Raw genomic sequence first — 22,650 nt, 5'->3', positions numbered from 1 at the left:
GGCTGGAGCAGGTGGCGCGCTGCCCTGCGGGATTTGTAGGCCGAGGGGACAGCGATGGGAAACAGGGCGGTGGTGCGGGGGAGGGGGGTGTCCCTTTTCGGGCCGGTCCCCGGCCCGCCCGCTGCCTGCGGGGAGAGGCCGGAGCCCGGCGGGGCCAGCGCGGGCCGGGGAGCTGGGACACGTGTCAATCACCCCGCCAGGCGGCGCGCGCTCCCCGCCCCGGATGCTGAGCGGAGAGGGGGGAGGCGCGGGCACGCGCTCGGGGGGCGGGGGGGCTATGAGGGGAGGGAGAGGAGCCGGGGAGCGCGCGGCTCTGCTGGGTGGTGCGCGCGCTCGTATGTAAATGAGCGGGCGTGAGGTCAGAGGCAGATGGAAAAGGGAACAGACAGAATGGCCGCCGCGGCTCCCGCTCCTCCTGCCGCCGCCTCTCAGTGCCGGAGCCCCCGCTGCACGGCGGAGCGCAGGGGAGTCCGCCGAGAACTCGACTCCTGGCGGCACCGGCTCATGCACTGTGTGGGTAAGAGAGAGGGGAGCGACGGGGTGTCCGGCCGTGGCGGGGGAACCGGAGGGCGGGGGAGGGGGCAGCGGGGTCCTTGAGGAGAACGTGGTGGCGAGTCGGGGATCGGGGTCTCCGTGCGGGGAGCGGGCGAGGCGCCCAGCGCCCGGGTCTCTGGGGTGGGCGGAGTGGGGGAGCGGGGATGGAGGAGCGGCTCCAGCGGCTTTCTTGGAGGGCGGAAGCGGAGACGGGGTCTGTGGGGGAGGACGAAGGTCCTAAGCCGCCCTCAGGCAGCGCAGGGTGGGTGTTGCGGCTTCGGTTGGGGCCACTCCGTCCCTGTCTTCGCCGCTGACCGAGACCCTTTCTCGGCTCGGGTCCTTTTGTCTCCGCTTCTCGCCGTTCGCGCGGTGAGTGCCGGTGGCTGCCCCCCTCCTCTCCTCCATTGCCAGTGCCTGGGGGGCGGAGGAGGGGAGAGAGCCCGCCTGTGTGTGTGTGCGTGCGCCTTTAAGAGGGAGCCGCTTCTGCACTGACGGTTGGGATTTGAAGTTTTCCCTCCCCCCTGGAAGTTGTCATGGCGACGGCGGTTCTCCCCTCGCGCTTCCCCCCCCTCCTCCGCCCCCGGGGCTGCCCCGGTGGCTCGCGTGCCGTGAGGTTCCCCCTCGGCTCACGTGACTTCCCCGCGTGCCGGGGCGGGGGAGCGCGGGCCCCGCCGGCGTTCCCGCGCGGGGAGAGCGGGCCCGGGCCCGGGGGGGCGCTCCGCCCGGGCGGTAGTTGCGCCGGGTAACGGCCCGCGGGGCTGGCCCCGTCCTGCGGGCGGGCTGCCTGCTCTGCTGCTGGCACGGGTTACGTGTGCCGCCGCCGCGCCGCGGGCTCAAAGCGGGGAGCGCTTCGGTATGGGGGCTTTGGTTGTGTTGTGTGGTTATGTGTTTTGTGGGTTTTTTTTGTTGTTGTTCTTGTTGTTGGGTTTGTTTGTTTGGGATGGTGAACGCTTCGATGCCAGGAACTGCTTATTCGTGTCGTTTCATTTCCCTTCTTGGGGAAATGGATAATATCCTTGATCTTCAAGTAGCATGCTAGTGTCAGTACTGATCCTCCCTGATCGCTGAAAGCATATCTAGGTGTAACTGGGAGGGTAAGAAGCAATTCATTCAGTGTTTCTGCCTGTGCGTGAGGTGAGATCGAAGTAAGAAGTAAATATCTAACATGTGCGTACACCTATGATTACAGGCGGTTAGCTTTGTCTGGATTTGCAGGGTATTTACATATTTGCAGTAGCCTCATAGCTTCTCTGTGTACACTTGTATCCCGTTCTTGCTGTGTTGCCCCAGTAAGACTTTTTAACACTTCTTCTGACACCTGTGTATATATGATGAGTCCTGTTTGTGCTTGCATTGTCTATTTAATCCTTCAAGTGATGATATTGTTTAGGAAAAGAATGTTCATGTATTTCCATACACCAATACTTTTATATTATGCTTCTTGTGGAAGGAATGCAGTTTAACTAGAATATATAGGGAGAGCTTGTTCATTGGCTTAGGTGCTGTAATAAACTGTTAAATCTGATGGACTGATACCTTTTTCCATATGTAAGTGGCCACTCCTGTTATTTAATGGCATTTCCATTTTAAATATAAGCTAAACTTTTGAAAATCTCTTTGGCAATTAATGACTGAAGAGACTTACAGGCTGTAATAGTATGCTGTCAGACATATTCCTGGAACACAGTTGCACAGCATGACCAACACTGACAAGGTCTGCAAAAAAATATAATGAATGCTCTGCAAGACAGAATTTCACTATATGTTGGGTCCACTGCTGGGTGGATCTGTTGTGCTTAGGGAACTTCTTCAAAGTAGCTTTTAGGTTGCTCTGTCACTGAGAACTGCAGTGTGAAACCATAACATAACTACTTGATTTTACACTGATTGCACTGTGATTTCGCTTCATGCTCAGTTTTCTTTTCCTTGGAATAAAAGTTCATTAGGATATGATTTCTTTGTATGTTCATGATGCAATATTAGGTTAATAGAAAGGAGCTCTGGAATTAAGGAGCTCTGAAAACAACTACTAAGGAAGGGGGACATTGGTTATGGTTTAATTGTTAGTCAAAAGCTATCTCTGTTAAGAACTGTTGCTTGGCATGCCTGTTGAGAACCCTTATCTGAGAGAAAGTGTAAACAAAGTGGCAAGAAAGTGAGTAGTCAGGACTATGGAGGTAGAGTACACTTAACAGGTTTGGGTTGTGGTTTTTTTTTTTTCTCTACTCCTTTGAAATTCTGTAACATTAACTTCTGTAAAATAACCTCTTACGTTAACTCAAATTAACCTAAAAAATAGTTACTTGTTCTCAGTCAGCTAAGTATTACTAAGGATTTGAAGAGTCTGATAGAACTAATGTTAACTGGAAGGTCAGGACAATTGTCCAGTTGATGGCTGAAACAGCAACATGGTGGAGGAATGAGTGGTAAATATGATGGATTTGGCATAACTTGCTTTTTCTTTCTCCACCTGTCTCAAGAATCATGTATTTGTGGCAAAGTCAGGAAAGTGATGTGGTATAGTAGCAGCTCCCAAATCTCAAACTAGCCTACTACCAATCCAAAACAAACAAAAACCTGCCACCAATAGAAACATAAAATAATTTTACTCTTAGCATTTTTTTTTAATTAAGAAAAAAATGTTGAACAGTGATATGGTTCTGTGGACTATCATTTGTCAAACATTATGTTCAGAGAGTGAAGCAAGAAAGTACAGGCTCCTTGAAGATGTCGTATTGTTTCTGCTAAACCCTTTGGGTGAACAACTTTATTTTGATGTATTCTATCACTTACAATATTGATATGAGATTTAGTATTTGTATTTCTGTAGTATCATCACTTGAGCACTTTTAAATTCTTTATCTGTAAAGAATTCCTCATCTACTCAAATTATGGGAATGGTAAACTCAGCCAGAGATAATACCTCCAAGACAGCGACAGCCCAGCTTGAGGCGCTTAGCAGATTGTTCACATCTGCAACAGTGAGACAGAAATAATACTCAGGGCTGTGTACTGTTTGTTTGAGGGTCTGTGATGTCTGGGGACCTCTGCTCAAAGGGCTTTATTGTCCAGTTGTTTGTCTGTCAAAACCTGGTTGCAAACTTGAATATTTGCATGGGCTTTAGAATTAAAAGCTTAGGTGGAATATGATTTAAAGTCCCAGGTCAAAATGTTCAAGCATTTAAAGAATTTGAGAAGAAATACAGTGATAAAACTTCATTGACAATACTGAGAATGCTCCTATTTGGTATCTAGATATATTTGAACGTACAAAAGACTTCACACCATAAATGATTGGAATATATTCACAGAAATTCTAAATGGGTGTTCAGTACAAAATGGCTGTTCAGATGGTGATCTTTGTGTGCCTTATGTTGAGCACAGACATTCCTAAGATGCCTAGCCTTGTGCTTTTGGATGTACTGAACTCTCGCATAATTTGATCATAGTTCAAAACTACATGCTCTTAGAAGACACCTGAAGATCTTGATTCTGTCACTGTTCTTACAGCATGCAGAATATGTGCTAATACCAGCTGCCCAGTGAAGTGGTTGAGTCACTGTCCCTGGATGTGTTTAAAAGACTCGTAGATAAGGTTCTTAGGGACATGGTTTAGTAGCAGTGTTAGGTTATGGTTAGACTTGAGGATCTTGAGGGTCTCTTCCAACCAAAATGATTCTAGAAGCACTGTTTACAGCAGCACTCACTGGTATGTTTGTCCTAGGTGCACCTTTGTGACATAACTAACAAACAAAATACCCTAGCTCTAAATTCTGTGTTTATGGAAAGGTGTCAGAAAGCTCAAAATTGAAGTACCTAATTTAGCCAGCAACTGACTTCTGTGGTGGTTTAAATTGCAAGATATTTTCTAGAGGTGAATATTGCAATGATTAAAAATTGCTCTTTGGCGTTTTTCGATTAAAACTTTGTAATGTGAATCGGCTAAATGCATTCCATTGGATTGAGAGGATTTGGTAGTATGGAGCTACAAAAGTCTAGCTTCATACTGTGGTCAGCCTTAAGAAACAGGATTTATGCAGTTTTTTGAAATAGTCATTGATTCCCTTGACTGGTTTCATTTGAACTTCATGGGTAGAGTTGTTGGCAAGTACATCGAGTCCCCATGACTTTCATCAATAGGCACGGAGGAGAGACCTAGCAATTACTGGGATGCAAGAAGAAGCTTCAGCATAAGATGGTGCTTTTTACTGTTGTCACTGTATCCTATGAGTGAAGTCTGCAGCAGTAACTTGAACCTTTTAATGGAAAGTGCCAGGTAACGCCAGTCATGGAAGTTGAAATCATCTTGCTAGGGTTTTGCATTGTATTTTGAAAATATAAAAGCCTCTGAATAGTCTTTCATTGTGAAAATGAAAGTGTAAAATGCTATCTCAATTACTTAAAAAAAAAAAAAAAGTAATACATGGCTATTTGGGGGTGGGGAGAAGGATGAAAGTTTGACTGTTCCTCTGCTGCAGCTCAGGGGCACACATTGACAGAAAATAGCCTTGATAGTGCTTTCTTATGAAAACTGAAATTTGATCAAAGTGAAAATCCGTTTTTGTATGCTTGTGAAATCTAACATACAAATACTTTTTTACTGGTGTTATATTTTTTCAGACTTTTTTTTCCCCCTCTAAACTAGGATACACTGGCACATCTAATTCTGTTTTGATGGGTATATATATATACTTTCAAAATTTTTTAAAAAATTTGAACTTCTGTTCCAGCGTACCATTTTTGAACAAGCTGTCTCTCAAGTGCACTTTCCAGGAAGGGGAATTCCCCTCAGAAACAGAAGATTTGTAGCTACTGCATTGAGTATTATCCCCACACTTGCAATACTCCTGCATTAACTACTTGGTGTCTTTATTCCTATAATACGCAGAAGTATTCTCACTTTCTCACTGTGGCTGCAAGTATGTTGCATCAGGTTAGTGTCACATTTTTGTAAGGCTGTAGTGTAGGTGACTTTCTGTAGCTGCCATAGTAGTAGTTTCAGAGTTAGCTGTTTTCCTATACATCGATCGTGTTCTAGTCTACCTGCTAGTGGTTGTTTTGATGGCTTGATGCTCTATAACCTGTCAAGCCACTAACAGACTGTATGCAAAAATGATTTCAAAGTGATACCTGCTTTGAACTCTTTTGCTTTCTTGGCACTTCAGCTTCTTTAAACAGCAAACAAGCTTGATGTGGTGCGATCATCCAATATGATGGGCTGTAATACTGGTGTAAGGTGTTCCTGTGGATCTGTCATGCTTTGAGCTGTGGTGTGAAAGTCTTGGTGTGATTACAGTGTAAAACAGATCAGGGAAGTAATCTTGGTGTTATTGCAAATGTTGGAAGAAGAACAGGAATAAAATCTAGTTTAGAATCACAGCACAGGTTCACAGGCAATTTTTGATGTGATAAAGGGAGATGGTATCATGTAAGGGAATAGCTCAAATTAGTATTACAGAGGCATATATTCCAGTCAGCATTAGCTTTGAACATTTATTATGAAACCATAATCTAAGTATACAGTGAAGTGCCATCTTGCACCATCAAGTCTAACAGAACTATTATCAGAATGGAGAAATTGCAATCCTGACTGTGTGCTCCTGCTGCTTGTGTGCTTGCATCAGCACTCATCAGACCCCCGACTGATGTCCTTTAACTCAGTAACTGGTCAGTTCTCTGTTGAGAGGAGTTAGGGGCTTGCAAAAAAAGAAAAATGTGATGGATGCTGTTGCTAGCACAAGACGGGGGTGGGACTGTGCAACAGAAGCAGGATGGGTAATTGCAGAAATAAGCCACTGGATTGGTTTAGCTGCCTATGGCACTATCAGCCTCCAGGAATAGAACACAGCCTTACATGTATCATCCTAATTTCCTCTGAGCTAAGCAGGTTAACAAAAGAGGAAAAAAATTATCAATGTGTGATGTATGTCATTGGAAATTGCTGTGGTGTATGCATTGCATTAATTGTCTTTAGGTTGAAATAAGAGAAAACACATGGGGTTTGTTTTGCTTATGTTGGACCTATACTTGTTTCAGATATGTAGTGTTAAAGTAGCTGCTTTTCCATGTCCTCTCACAATCCATTTCAACTCATCACCTTTTCTCTCAGAAAGAAGTAATTGCCTACTGCTGTCACGATGTGTTTTTGAAGGGATATCTTATGTTTGGCTCTTGAAAGACCTCTTTGCTTGGGAAAACAGTACAAGAGAAGTTAGACTAATGACACCCAGAGGCTTAGTGTAACAGCCAGAGGGAGGAAGTTCCGTGTATCTAGCAGTAGATGCAGTGCTAGTTCACTGATCTCTTGTGAATAGTAAAATTAAGCATGCAATAGTAAGCATGTACGGAGAGCATAATTTTATGAAAGACAGAACTATGCCTGCTACACAGACTAATCTATGGACTGTGTGGGATGCAAGCAATGCTTTGAGTTCTTTGAACTCAGAACAGAAGTGTGTTGCAGAGCATGCAAGTAGATGTACGTATCTTCGGCAGTGTTGATAAAACCTGTGATTTATGTTTTTGGTGCTCCTTGTGTCTGGTGTATGGAAGCTGTTCAATTTCCAAGTGTTCCAGGAACTACTGTAATCCTTGTCAGTGTTTTAGGGCATAGCTTGAACTTTCATATTGTATGTTCTTACATGGTAGTTTACTTTCTCAGTTCACTATCAGTTACATAAAAATTTAAACTCGTAGTCTTGCTATGTTGTAGGCACTAAGAGTTTCTTAAGATGGAATTTGTGTAAACCAGAAACATGGAGCACAGATACTATCACTGCTGCTTGGTCTCTTCTTCCCTTGAATTGGCATTCAGTAACTGTGTACTAATGGTTAAGGTTGGTAACTTTCGGGTTTTTTTGTTGATGCTTCGCATAATTTTATTGTTTTTATTTCAGGACTCTCTGTGGACTGGTATGAGCATTCATTTATTAAACAGTTCAACAAACTAGACTGTAAAACTAATCTAGTGTAAGACTAACCTAGAAAACAAGAGAGGAAATGTGCCAAGAGGAAGAATAGGAAAGAAAAGGTCAGATCTAATTTAGCTTGGATCACTTTCCTAATCAGGCTTACTACATACCTGCTTCTTCTCCTGAGTCAAATGTTAAGTAGCTTTACTGGAGAGAACAAGACTTCTGATTTTTAGTTATTGCCTATTTTAGCAACAGTTTTTGGGGGGTTCAAGGTGAGCCGGAAACTAAGTTGGCTGAACAGCCAATAAGACTGTTGACAAGAGCAAGAATACAGCATCACTAACAATAATATCTTTCCACTTGTTCTCCCTTTGTAGTGGAACTTGTGTGATATAACAGTGAACTGGCCTTCTCTTTTAAGTTAGTCTGAAGGGCCTACTGTGATGTTTTTTGCTGTTGTTGCACTGGGTTGGTTTTCCATTAGATGAGTCTCCTGAACTGTCTGGCTATGGTAATAAGTACTGTAGTTGTGTAAGGGAAATAATAATGGGAATGTGACGTGCTGATTGATTTATCAGATCAGTGTATGCTGTTGAGGATCTGTATTCCAGCTACTGGCATGTAGCCAGGGCTTGTACTGCCTGCAGCTAAAATGGGAAAAATTAGTACCTCTTCTCCTTATCCGCCCTTGCCTTTTTGATTTTTCAGCTGTATTACATGGGGGTTTTGAATAGACAGTTACAATGGATCCTTTATTCTTGAATATGGCTCAAGGAACAGGGCTTCAAACAAGGTTGTTATTCTAACCTTTAGAGTTCAGTGTGTTTATGTAAAGTGTAGAGGTCAACCGGAGCTTTATAGACTTCACTAACTTAAAATTCTTTGACCCAGTTAGGACCACTGTAGTTTATGTTATTCTTGAACCTTGCTCTCTTCCATATGCTTGGAGGGAACTTTGATAAGATAGCTTGGAACACTGACAGAGGTTGGAATGGAACTGAATTTGTGTGATTCACATGTCTAGCATCAAACTTCTGGAAAATAGGGTGGCATTGTAAATTTCACTACCATACATTATAAAAAAGAAAAACTGAACAAAAGGCCAAACAAAAAAACAACTTGTTTGAGGAGGTAAAGTTATGTGATTTAGTATTTTTTTAGTATTTTTTTTTTCTTCCCCACTGCTAGTCTGCCACTTTATCCTTCCATCCACTAAAGGCATAGAGAAGCCAGGAGGAAGGGAAGATGATTGGTAGTGGCGCATCTATTGAAGCCTCTACGGAAGTAGAAGATATATTACAGAGTAGGGGACTCTGAATTTGCAGACATGCATTGAGAGGCAGAGGTTGAATTCCTTCTTATGGGGTGTGGTCAGCAACATGGACTCTGCAGATTAAAGACCTGTGTGTCAGGTTGCCTTTGTTTCCACTTCTGGCACAGGCCAAGTTCTTGTGTAGTATCTTGAGAAGCTGTATTAACCCCTTCTTAGATAAATGTTTTATTCTTTGCAAAATTTTTCTGGAGTCTCAGCTGCTACTTTTAATCATGTTTGGTTCTCAACATCCATTCAGGCTTCTATCTCCATAGTAACATGTGTTGTATTGTAGGAGTGAGAATGGGTAAATGTCACTAGGTGTGAATTTTATTTTTTTTTTTTAAGTCTGTTGGTAAATGAAAGCTTGCTGAATTGATGATCTCTTTAATTATATTTCTTAGCTTGCAGTTTCTGTATGACTTGGTAGGGTCCTGCTTTCCAGTTATGAGACATCCTAGCTTTTGTGGCACCTGGGGATTGATTATTTATGTTTAAAGAGTTGTTCAATGGAAATACTTCTTAGTTTTCAATGTGTTAAAAATGCTACCAACTGTTTTTAAAAAATGCTTAATTTTCAGATTATAAATATTTTCCTCATTTCACAGTTCTCAGCTTCTTCAAATCATCTTATTTAAAGACTAGTTAAAAACCTTATACATGAATAACAGTTCTCACCGTCATAATTCCACTGATTTATAAAGTAGCTCTAGTGCATTTTTACTCTGCTGAGCCACTAATAGGTCAGAGGGCAGTGTAATTAATCTAGGGTTGAATATGCTGCTGCTTTTCATAACTACTGTCACAAAGCTTTGCATGTCTTATTTAAAAGTTTTATTTTTCATTCTAAGAGCACTACACAATTTTATAATGTCAGGTTTAAATACTACTGGTGCAAAACTGCTGGGCATCTTTTGATTAACAATGAATATTGCTGCCATATATGATGTAGATTATAGAAGATTGCTTTAAAGGGCTCTGGCTTTTGATGGCAGCTGTCAGTTTGGCTCACAGAACAGAAACTGTGCCACAGCAAGGCCCAGTTAAATGTAAAGATTTGACTTCACCTAAGTGTAGTTATTAAGACTCCTAATCTGTGTATGGGGGAGGATTTTCAAATGTCTACTGCTTTGTGACCTGTAGTTCAGATGCAGGTCATTCTGGTGTTAGCCATCTGATGAGGGGGAAGAAAAATAGGATCTACTTAGGATCTACTGCTGCCTTAGACTGCTCTGTATAAGGGCTCTAGTGATAACTGTGCCCAACTCTGTCTCAAAAGTTTGCTGTGCTGACAGATGAATCCTGCAATGATTGTGGACTTGCCAGTGATTATGGTTCATTCTTCTTCAATTTTCTTATTCTTCCTGGACCACCCTATCTGTCCATCCATCAACATTCATAAGCAGTCATTTCCTATCTTTGATTTCTCCTTAAAACAAACCATTTGTCTTTGGTTCTCAACCTTTTTTCTCTTGATTGTCAGTGACACTAAAGTGATTTTGACAACTTTATCCATCTACACAGATGGTTTTATCTCAGCTGCTGATTTTTTTTTATGTTTCTATATGGATTGTCTTCAGAATTGACTTGCATTACACCACAAACATGCTCACCAAGGCAAATTACACTTTCCACCTTTCAATCCAGGATGTGGTGTCTTCTTTAAGTGTCTTATCCATCTAGTTGTTTCTATATGAGTTGCTGCTAGATATCCTATCTCCTGGTGCTTGAGGAAAAGGGTGTGTGTGTCTTCATATCGCCTTATTCAGGAAATGTCAAGCTCTGTCAAGCTTTCACATACTAATCAGCAGCCATTTGGAAGGACCGAATTGTTCTTTTTTGGAGATGGATCCCAACCTCGTTCTGACTAGAAGTGTCCTAACTTCTAGCCTTAATTTATCCACAGTTTTTGTGTATTGTCACAACACCGTCATTTAGGATTTTTCCTTTTTCTCCTTTAACCTTCCATATCAATTCCTATTGAGCTACTATTACTTATTTAATATAGTACAAACTGAGTGTTAAGGGATAATGAGCACTAAGGACTATAAAGTTGCTGTAATGAATTTGAATTTTAAACAAATAGTTTACATACAAGTGAAAAAAAATGTAGCTACAAATGTACAAGCTAGTGTAAACTGTTAATAGCGGATTTTGTCCAAAGTTTACTGTCTGCACTGTGGTATGGTCCCAGTTGCAGTGCAGAGGCTATAATAAGCTCTTTGTGATCTGTTTGAGTATTTTCCTTTCCTCCTGTTCCTGTTTGAGTGAGTTCTTTGGAGTCATGCTGAAGGATATTTCAAACAAAGTATAGTCCAGACGATGTTGAATGAGGGGCATAATAATTTGCCTCTACATTATCAGATAAGAACAGCTTAAGTTCAGTACTTATCAGAACACGTAAGTACAGGTACTAAGGGAACCAAAGAAGAAAGGTACCTTCCTAGATTTAATTCTCACTAACAGAAAGGGTCTCCTGGGAAAGTGGTGACTGGTGGCTCCCTTGGCCACAGTGACCATGAAGCAGTCAGGTTCAAAAACTGCCAGTGAGCAGACTGGAGGCTGCTCGGAGAACTACGTGGTAAGATTCCATGGGAAGAAGCTTTTGAAGGTGTTGAGGTCTATCAGCATTGGTCAGTTTTTAAGTGCCGCCCACTAAAAGCACAGGACCAGGCAATTCCAAAATGCCAGAAATCTAGCAGGTGAGGCAAAAAGTCAGCCTGGTTGAGCAGTGATCTTCTTGAAATACATGATAAAAAAGAAATTACATGGTCATTGGAAGCAAGGTCAGGCATCATGGCAGAACTATGGAGATGCTGCTTGCCACTGTAGGGAGGAAATTCGTGCTGCCAAAGCTCAATTAGAATTGAAGCTAGCCACCACTGTGAAGGACAATAAAAAAGACTTTTAAAAAGATATTTATGGCAAAAGGCAAACTAGAAATAACATTGGCCCATTTTTCAATAAGCATGGTCACATTTAACATGGACATAGACAAACCTGAGACATTTACACCTCAGTTTTCAATACTGAAGATGGGCTTGGGGGCCCTCATAGCCCTTGGTTAGAAAACAGTAGCGGCATGAACAATAAACTCCAAATCAATCCAGAACTTGTACAGGATTTGCTACTTCAGATAGAACCTTACAAGTCAATGAGGCCTGATGGGATTCATCCTAGGGTGCCTAAAGAGCTGGCTGATGTCATAGCAAGACCTCTCTCCATGATTTTTCAATCTTCCTGGGAATCTGGAGAGGTCCCAGATGACGGGAAGCTGGCAAACATTGTTCCAGTCTACGAGAAGGGCAACAGGGATGACCCCGGCAACTACAGGCCTCTCAGCCTCACTTTGTTCCTGGCAAAATCATGGAGAAGACTGTTCTGGGAGTTATCAAAGAGCATGTGAATGACAACACAGTCATTGTTCCCAGCCAGCACAAGTTCATGAGAGGAAAGTCTTGCTTATTAAACTTGATTTTGTTCTATGACAAGTTTACCCACCAAGCTGACCAAGGGAAGCCTGTTGCCATGATCTTTTTGGATTTCAGTAAAGCCTTTGATACTGTTTCTCACAGTATCCTGCTGGACAAGATGTCCAGCATGCAGCTGGGTAAACACACAGTCCAGTGGGTGAGCAACTGGCTGATGGGCTGGGCTCAAAGCATTCTAGTAAATGGGGTTATGTTGGGCTGGCAACCAGTCACTAATGGGGTTCCGCAGGGATCCATCCTAGGGCCAGCGCTCTTCGATGTCTTTATAAATGACTCAGACTCAAGACTTGGGGGAATACTAAGTTCACTGATGACACTAAATTGGGAGGAACTGTTGACACTTTCGAGGGCAGAGAGGCCCTCTAGAGGGATCTGAACAAGTTAGATAACTGGGCAATCACCAACTGCATGAAGTTCAACAAGGGCAAGTGCTGGGTTTTGCACCTGGGACACAGTAACCCTGGCTGTACATATAAACAGGGGCATGAGATGCTGGAAAGCAGCTCTGCGGAGAAGGATCTGGGGGTTCTGGTCGATGGCAAGTTGAACGTGAGCCAACAATATGTCCTGGCAGCCAAGAGGGCCAACTGTGTCCTGGTGGTCATCAAGCACAGCATTGCCAGCCAGGCGAGGGAGGTGATTGTCCAGCTCTGCTCTGCACTGGTGTGGCCTCACCTGGAGCCCTGTGTGCAGGTCTGGATGCCAGAGGATAAAAAATGTATTAAGCTACTGAAGAGTGTCCAGAAGTTGGTGAAAGGTTTGGAGAGAAAGCTGTATGAGGAGTGTCTAAAGTCACTTGGTTTGTTCAGCCTGGAGAAGAGGAGGCTAAGAGGAGACCTCGTTGCAATCTACAGCTTCCTCACAAGGAGAGGAGGAGGGGCAGGCACTGAACTCTTCTCTTTAGGGACCAGTGACAGAACCCAAGAGAATGGCAGGAAGATGTGCCCGGGAGGTTTAAGCTAGACATTAGGAAAAGGTTCACAGAATCACAGAATGTTAGGGATTGGAAGGGACCTCAAAGGATCATCTAGTCCAATCCCCCTTCCAGAGCAGGAGCACCTAGATGAGGTTACACAGGAAGGTGTCCAGGTGGGTTTTGAATGTCTCCACAGAAGGAGACTCCACAACCTCCCTGGGCAGCCTGTTCCAGTGCTCTGTCACCCTCACTGTGAAGAAGTTTCTTCTCAAATTTAAGTGCAACCACCCATGTTCTGTGTTCCAGTTTGCACCCATTTCCCCTCGTCATATCATTGGTTGTCACAGAGAAGAGCCGATCTTCATCCTTGTGATACTCACCCTTTATATATTTATAAACATTAATGGGGTTGCCCCTCAGTCTCCTCCAAGCTAAAGAGACACAGCTCCCTCAGCCTTTCCTCATAAGCTCCACTCCCTTCGTCATCTCTGTGGCTCCGTGCTGGACTCTCTCAAGCAATTCCTTGTCCTTCTTGAACTGAGGGGCCCAGAACTGCACACAGTATTCCAGGTGTGGTCTCACCAGCGCAGAGCAGAGGGGGAGGAGAACCTCTCTCGACCTACTAACCGCCCCGCTTCTAATGCACTGCAGGATGCCATTAGCCTTCGTGGCCGCAAGGGCACAGTGCTGGCTCATGGTCATCCTGCTGTTCACCAGAACCCCCAGGTCCCTTTCACATACACTGTTCTCTAATAGGTCATTCCCCAACTTATACTGGTACCTGAGGTTGTTCTCACCCACGTGCAAGACTCTACACTTGCCCTTGTTATATTTCATTAAATTTTTCCCCACCCAACTCTCCAGCTTGTCCAGGTCTCGCTGGATGGCAGCACAGCCTTCTGGCTTGTCAGCCACTCCTCCCAGCTTGGTGTCATCTGCAAACTTGCTGACAGTGCACTCTATTCCTTCATTCAAGTTGTTGATTAATATATTGAATAGAATTGGTCCCAGTACTGACCCTTGAGGCGCTCCACTAGATACAGGCCTCCAACTAGGCTCTGCCCCTTTGACCACAACACTCTGGCTTCTTTCCTTCAGCCTCCAAACCACTCTTCCTCAGTTTAGCTGTGAGGATGCTGTAGGAGACTGTGTCAAATGCTTTACTGAAATCAAGATAGACCACATCCACTGCTTTATAATCTATCCACCTGGTTATGTTCTCATAAAAGGCTATGAGGTTGGTTAAGCATGACTTCTCCTTGGTGAAGCCATGTTGACTGTCTCTCACGACCCTCTTATCTTTGATATGCCTGGAGATGGCACCAAGGATAAGTTGTTCCATTGCCCTTCCAGGGAGGGAGGTGAGGCTGACCTGTTTATAGATGCCCAAGTCCTCCTTCTTGCCCTTTTTGAAGACTGGAGTGACATTTGCTTGCCTCCAGTCCTCAGACACCTCTCCCATTTCCCACAACTTAGCAAAGATGATGGAAAGTCGCTTAGCAATGACTTCAGCCAGCTCACTTGGTACCCGCAGGTGCATCCCATCTGGACCTGTGGATTTATGGATGTCCAGATTGCTTAACTGGTCCTTCACCCAGAGGTGGAGTACTGGAACAGGCTCCCCAGGGAGGTGTCACAGTGCCAAGCCTGATAGTGTTCAAGAAGAGACTGGACAACGCCCTCAGGCATATGGTGTGAACTGTGGAGTTGTCATATGCACGGACAGGAGTTGGACTTGATGATCCTTGTGGATCCCTTCCAACTCAGGACATTCATTCTAGCTCTACTGGATCTGTCTAATTTAGAATCTATTGTCTCTAGACAGTGGTGGACTGTTAAAAAATTATTAATACATAATATTTCTGAAATATCTTCTACCTTTCAATGGCACTTGTCTTGATCCTTGGCAGAAAAAAAAACATTTTCTTGGGTTTTATAATTGGTTTACTAGATTATTTTACCATAAGTTATTGGTGATTTTGTGTGGGTGCGTGATTTCAAAGCATTGTAAAACCTCAGTGGATCTCTGGTGTCCCCTTATTATACGATGTTATGTTACTTTCTCATTTGTCCTAAACAAGGAAGTGGAAGCACCCTATGTATGAAACCATTACTTTAAAAAAAGGCAAGGGATGGCAAAGGTGTTTCCTATTCGTGTGGTTTTGGGGTTTTTCTGCTTTTCTTTTTTTCTGAAGGCCTGACCTATTTTCCCTTCACCATCTCTTCCATCCTCAAAGCTGAGGAGTTCTTACATGTTATTTGTAGATAAGCTGTTTATTAAATTTTATCATTCTTCTCTCCATTCTTAGTTCTGATCTCTTCTTGAGATGAGAAGCTAGAACTATATGTATACAAGATCACATCTGTGTGAATTCATGTGATGACAGACCAGTGAACAATACAGAAGATCTTCCTTTAGGAAGTCAAAACACTTGACATGCCGTTTACAGAGCTCATCTTTTCACAGAACTATATATTGGAACTCCAAGATAAAATTTGAGTGATAAGTCAGTTCAGAACCCATTACTGTTGATGTAACATGAAGATTTGTCTTCTCTACTATTTAAATTAATATTTACTTGCTTTTGGCAATCGTCTTCAATTTTACCACCTTGATAACCTCGATATTTTGAAGTTCTCATGATGTTATCTTGATTTTTCTTTGCTGCTAACACTAGACAGTACTGGGCAGTGGATTGTCACTGTGGGTGCAAGAGCAAAGGCAACTCTCAGAAACTCTTGTTTGTGACCTTCTGCTATGAAAACTAACCATTTACTTCTGTCTTTTAACCAGCTAATTATCTATGCAAGGACTTCACCCCTGTTGCACAGGAAGTTTTTAAATCTTTTGAAGATGGATGTCAATAGATGTCTCTTTGAAATCTTGATTTATTCCGTGTCCTATGTCTAAATGCCTACTGACATCAGTTGTGTTTAGAGTATGATTTCCCTTCACAGAAGCTGCATTGGGTCTTCAGTAGTACATTATAATTCTTTATGCATCTGCTAATTATGTTCTTTGGATTTTATTTGCCCAGTTATGAGCATTTGACTTGCTGGTTTATGAAATGGCTTCAAGTTGCACCAGGGGAGGTTTAGACTGGATATTAGGAAAAACCTCTTCAGTGAAAGGGTTGTTATGCATTGGAACAGACGGCCCAAGGAAGTGGTTGAGTCACTATCGCTGAAGGTATTTAAAAGATGTGTAGTGGTGGTGCTTAGGGACGTGGGCTTGTGGTGGACTCGGCAGTATTAGATTTGCAGTTGGTCTCGATGATGTCTAAGGGTCTTTTTCAACCTAATTGATTCTATGATTCTATGTATACCTTTGCTGGCCTATATTCTAAGCAGATGTGTGTCTGGTAGGAGTACGCAGACCAGTCCAAGACAGGCATACGCAGTTGCTGATTGCTTTTTGTTGATTGGTGTTAAGTTTTGCCCCTTTCCTGTCCTCTGATGTTGAGGTAACCAGCTTGCTGACTTCTTTGTAAGTACTAATTTGGGTTTATCATCCTCAAGTTCCTTCAATTTTTCTTGTTGTTGTTACTGTGAGGTTTTTTGTTCCTGTCAACAACAGGCTGTTATTACAAGAAGCATGTTTTATTTATCCCTTAGACAAACTGATCACAGTATGACTGGGTCATGTAGGCCCTCTGAGGAGCAGGAGAAGGCTGCTCTTTCCCTGGCATCAGGTGAACTTGCTTAGCAGAGGGAAGGTCCTAGAGACTGAAGGATGTAGTGGATTGTCATGGCAACAAGAGAGTTAAATGGGCTGGGGTAAAAAAGGGATGGAGAGAAAAAAGGAATAGCTGCTTGGCCTGAAGTGTTGAAAATGAAGACTTAAGTTCATCAGGCCACACGGAACTCAAAGCTAGTGTTTAGCTAAGTGAAAACAAGCTTGGAGGTGATATAGTACAATGTCTGTTGGGGAGTTATGGTTTATAACTCAGTTTTACCCTCTTATCTGTTTACTTTGGAATGCTGCCACCTGTTGTGTGTTCCACTCTGGTGTTTAAGGTCAGAGATGATCTAGATGATCTGGTGACCCATAGAGAGTTTTAGCATAAGGAAGAGGTTCAGGAGGCTTTGTTTCAAAGCTCTCCCAGTTGGGGTCTTGGCACGCCTTTTTCTGTTGATGCCTAAATCTGAGGAATTGTTCAATTAATGGCTTATATATTGTCCTGTAATCTATCAGGAAACAAGATCCTTTGGCCAAAGTAATTTAAACTGTGCAACTCTTAGTGTTTTTTAATTTGTGTCCAGGTGTATGTTCCTACACTTCATATAATCAGAAGTGAAATAAAATGTCATGTGTTTATCTTTGAAGCCTACATCATTTTGTGCTGATACAATCAGTCAGAACTTCAGGTACACTTACAGGCTTTTGATTGTTGTTAAAAGGTATTTATTGAGTAAGTAAAACTTACTCCTAAGGAAATTGTCTAATAACCTTTCTTCAGTCTGGACCATCTCCTTCAACATTACTTGCTGTTGTCTTCCTCCTTTTTTGTCAATTCCATGCCTGTTTGCTGTGCATTGTGCAAATTCTCTTCAGGCTTCCATGTCATCAGGTTCTCTCAGCTATCTAATGTGGAGCTGAGAAATGTGAGGTGGCTCTTGATCTTGGCCTTTCCCTTTTTAATTAGGTGACTTATCATAGTTTATTTTAATCCCTTACTACTTTTTAAAGAGCAACAGAAAAAAAAAAAATACAAACAAAAACAACCCAAACTGATAGTGGCCACCTCTGTTGGAATGCCAATTGTTATATCTCCTCGGAGATTATTTATTCACCAAGGCCATCAGACTGGTTAGGATGTATTGGGAAGTAGTTTTATTTCCTGTCTGCACCCTTGATAAGTCTACTTGACTCCTGAACAAACGTGTTCTGCCTCAGGGAAATGGGGTTTAATTAATAACAAATGCTCTGCTTGTGACTTGTGGCATCAGGAGTTCTTATCTTGAAATGTTGGAAGTGCTCAGAGTTCTCTGAGCTGAGTGCTGATGTGAAGAACTGCACTTCAGCACTGACCCAAGATCGACTTTGTGCACAGTCCTTAGAAACAATGGTAGATTACTTGATGATACTTTTGCATTTCGTACCTCACTATTTCACTTGCATAGAGCAAGGTGTTTTCTTAAAACTAGGGCTTCTCAACAAAACGTGAAGAATTCACATTAGAGAGAAACTCTTTAGTAAATCCTATAAATATCAGGGGTTTTGAAAAGCATTAGTCTGTAAATCAGTCATGTGTGAATTATAGTTGTCCTCTTTGGCAAGTGGTGTTTGTCCCATAAACCTTTAGGGAGTGAACTGAAAATTCAAGGGATCATGGATTTCTTCTTTAACTAGTTAATGCTTTCTGCAGTGACACTGCAAGAGAAAAAGCTGTGCGAGAAACCCACTGTAGTGTGTCCTGAGGAAACTTGCTTATTTAGTGTGATGCTGTCAGTTATTGAAATCTGTGGTCTTGCTGAATATGCCTCTTAATTGGTGACTTCAAGAATACTTGTCCAGTGGTTCAGGAAGAGGTTTTGTTGGCCCAAGCCCAACTTTGTAAGGCTTTTACTTTACGTTGTCACTTGTAGTAGTGTTTTGAAGGCTGGCACTTGATGTGACTTGAAGTAATTTCTGATTCTTTCATATTGCCTGAAGACATATTGGCTTGTTTTCAGTATCTGTCTTCTGAAGAATCAAATCACTTTGAGGAAAGTGATATTAACAGAGCATATTAAAGTTTTTCTTGAGGCCTTTTTATTAATTGCCTAGGTAGGAAAAATGGATTGCACACTTTCTGCTCACCTTGTCTGCCTCACTCAGCCACCAGCATCACAAAATCAGAAGAGCCAGAGTAGCCTCTTCCACTGTTGTCTACAAGAGTAGCTAACTGGTAGTGATTTGGATGGTGTGTGGAAGGGTTTTTAACTGTTTTTCCTACTATGTGGTGCTGTACTTCTCCACCTGCCCTTAACAACCAACTGACCGAAAAATGTGGTCTATAGAACAATTACAAACCAGATACTCAACAGCTTCATTAACTGTTCATCTCCAGTGGTAGTCTGGCACTTTCCTCCTCCTTCATTCTCAACCTAGTAGATTAGTAATAAATGCTGTTTTTTGCTCTTTGTGTAGGATATGAGTGACCTTGACTTATGAGACTGATTAAGAAGTTTGGTACCAGATAAGTAACTTCATATGATGCTTTCCAGAATGTTGGAATTGAGATTTATCTGGTTCCTGCAGGAGTTTCCCTCTTGCTGGAAATGCAGACTGTCATCACACCTTTCTTTTAAGAAATGCTATTCCTGTGTTCTTGACCTTGCAGTTCTGTTGGCTTCCCTAAGCGGTTGCTGTTGTCTTTCAAAATTGTTTCATTAAGCGCAAAAAGTACTCTACTTAGAGAGCAGCTCCAAGTACTGAAGTTTCCTGTTTTGCCTTGCTTGAGACTTGTGGGAAGCAATAGGATATGGCTGTCTTGGGTCAAAGAAACTCACTAAATTGTGAATGGAATAGTAAAATCAGGTACAGATTCTACCTTTTTCTGTTTATCTTAAAATTCATGGTCCTTCTGGGAGAGGGGAAACAAACCAAAAAAATCCTAACCAGCTAGGTACTTAAAATACATATGTGTTTTCTTCGGTGTTCCACCCCCCTGCACTCCCCAAGTCAGGTTGAACAGTTGTTACCGTTTTGAGTTTTATAGACTGTAATCAGAAATGAGTTACAGAATTGTTACAAAATCAGTTATCGATTATCTCCCAGTAAATGTTCGGAGCTGGTGTATGGCTTCACTCAAGTGCTGTATGAATTCTGTTCTACAGCAGATGAGAGTCAGACTCCCACACTCTGAGTCTTATAATTTTGTGCTTTATCTTGTGCCATTTAATGATTGGAAGTTTACCAAAAGTTTGTAAAAAGCGTGTGCTAAAAAGTCCGCCCAAATACACCTGCCTAATCTTTGAATTGTGTCAAACACTAAAAGCAAAATCAAGAGAGTAATTAACTTTTTCCCATTCTCTTCTTATATCTGCCATTTTTTTATCTGATGAGAGTGCCTAATATGAAGTTAAAATGTATATTTAAAGTCTGTTTCTGTATTTCTGCTTTTTCAGTCTCATGTAGGAATGAGGGAATTCGGCCCTTTTAATCAAATGTGAAGTTATTATAAACTTGTGTGTATTCTTTTCAGTATATTATGCAAGTTCAACAGAAGGATGCTTAGAAGATGTAGATTACAGGTTCATTGTCTATGACATGTAAGTTGAGGTGCTCTACCTGCCTACATTGGACAATGTCATCTCTTAAGCACTGAGCATTTCTAAGAACTGAATTGAAATAATAGTTTAGCTGAATTTAGAGTTCTTCCAATCTAACTGGAGCATCTGAGGCAATTTTAACCTCAAATTCCAGAAAATCCTTTAGAGAAAGAAGGCATGGTTAATATCTCTTATTTCAAGTGAAGTTCTTACATAGATAAGTGTCCAGTTCTTGTTGACCGAGTTGACATGTTGCCAGCTCTAAATTTTGTCTAATTTGCCAAGCCAATTTTTGCCTGGATACAATAATGATGACTGTCTGGGGGTTTGGGGTTTTTGTTTGGTTTTGTTGGTTTATTTTTTTTAAACCAAGTATTCATAAAAATAAGCTGTAAGTTAAAGGTGAAAATACATGGTACAAGTATAATAAAATGCGGAAAAGTAAACTTATCACAAACTTAAATTAACTGCCAGTTTAAAGGTATGTTGCACTCATTTCCTTGTAAAATTATGGTATGTCTAGGATTATTAAAAATATTTTTTAACAAATTTGTTTCAGCATTTGTGTTATTAACATGTTTGGAAAGAAATACTTTGAAGAATGCGGCACTGAGAGGGTTTATAGTTCACTTACTGTGTTATAATTTGGCATCTAGATACAAGATGCCATTCATTCTGTAGCTTCAGCAGATAAGTGTCAATTGCTTTCAGGAAACCACCATATTAGTGCAGTCTAGTTGTGGGATTTCAATCAATTTCAAACTTAGAAAAAAAAATAGATTCTGGATATGAGTGAGTTGGATTCACTGAGAGCTAAGAATGACCTTTGTTCGTAATTTCAAAATGGCTTACAGTTGGTTGGGAATAGACAGGTTGTTTGAATGATGCAGAAATGATAATTGAAGAGAAACATCCTGAAATTTCCCATGAAACTCTGAATCCCTGAGGAAATTAGACTTCCTTGTTAAACTTACTGTCAGGCGTAAGTTTCGTGAAGTGTTCCTGAAGGCTTGCAACTTAATTAGCTTGCAGTAGACCCACAGTGTAGTACAGAACCCTATGCTTCAGTTTCTCAAAAGTTCATCAGGCTAGGACTATTTTGAATTAAATATTTTTTGGCTTAGTGAACTGGCAATTTCTGTTAACTGTTTAACAACTTTCAGCTATCTCTCCTTTCTTAGCAGAAAGCTTCATGTTCTTTGATTCTGGTAGCCCAGGAAGTGTGCCAGACCTATGTATTCATTAGTTGGCTGCTAGACTTTCTTGCAGATGCAGGTTAGATGTGTGATACTGCATAGTAGTAAAGCAATGTTGTGACTTGCTCATTGTTACAGATTTGCTGTGGACTTTGTTTTTCTATGATGATTTAGTGGACATCTGACTAGGCCTTCACGTAGAAAATAAGTCTTTCTTTGGCAGTCCTAAACTTTTTAGGTAAAATAGCCAAGCTTTTCAGTCCTCTTGTACATCTTAAAATTATGGTTAAGAAATAAGAACATACTTCAGGCACATGGTATTCTGAAAATGACAATTGTTTCTTTATTCTAGGCTTGGGCATTATTCTTCTCAGGTTGTAAAACAGTTGAAGTGATACCAAATGAGGAAGCAGTGAACAGTTTTCCAAGCTGAGCATTATCTTCTTTTGCAGTGACTTATTCCCTCTGAATTTTCTTCTCTGGGGATACAAACTATAAACTGGCCCAAATTATCACTAGCACTGTTCTGAGTAGCAATTGGCATCTAGATACCTTTTTGATGTTGCATCTTGAAAAAAGAAAGGCAGTAGGACAAGCTTCAGTATCTGAACAACACTGATATTCACACCAATTCCATATCTAAATGTCCCTGTGTGACAGCTGGGATTACATCACTATTTGTGAAAGTAGAGTTTTTAGAGAGAATAGAAATTAAGTTCCAGTAACTGTCACTTAAAAGCATTTTTCTCTCTCCCTATCCACAGAGCAGCACAGTCACTTCTGAAGTGTTTTCCTTATGCATTTTAAATTATAAATAACACAAATCTCTCCATATTTTGTTACTACATTAGAAATTAAATCTTATTTTAATTTCTACAGTATCTGGAAGCTACAGAAAAATGTGTCATGTAGGCTTTCCTATTTACAAGTCAACAAGGATACTTTGAAACGTGGGGGTTCTTCCTTTTCTTAATCGAACCTTATTTTTCTTACTGTGGTTTACAAGTACCTGAAAAATAGACCTGAATTT

The 22,650-nt window shown here is 41.7% G+C and overlaps 1 protein-coding gene across 8 annotated transcripts in view; it reads left to right on the top strand.

Moving 5' to 3' along the window:
• The first annotated feature begins 249 nt into the window (after positions 1-249).
• LCORL (ligand dependent nuclear receptor corepressor like) overlaps positions 250-22,650 on the top strand; it is an 82,669-nt gene continuing 60,268 nt past the window's right edge. For 2 of the 8 annotated variants that reach the window (XM_065060606.1, XM_065060605.1), the window contains exon 1: positions 250-517. In XM_065060606.1, coding sequence (XP_064916678.1) covers positions 370-517 — 148 coding nt within the window. In that variant the 5' untranslated portion in view covers positions 250-369. Of the gene's footprint in view, positions 518-1,228; positions 1,388-22,650 lie in introns of those variants that run through there. The other 6 variants (XR_010472148.1, XM_065060608.1, XM_065060609.1 and 3 more) reach the window with 5 other exon arrangements.

The sequence above is a fragment of the Columba livia genome, chromosome 4 (genome assembly GCF_036013475.1).
Source record: "Columba livia isolate bColLiv1 breed racing homer chromosome 4, bColLiv1.pat.W.v2, whole genome shotgun sequence".
NCBI lineage: Eukaryota > Metazoa > Chordata > Aves > Columbiformes > Columbidae > Columba > Columba livia.
Note: the sequence above shows the minus strand (reverse complement) of the source record. Positions and strands in the feature narration are given on the sequence as shown.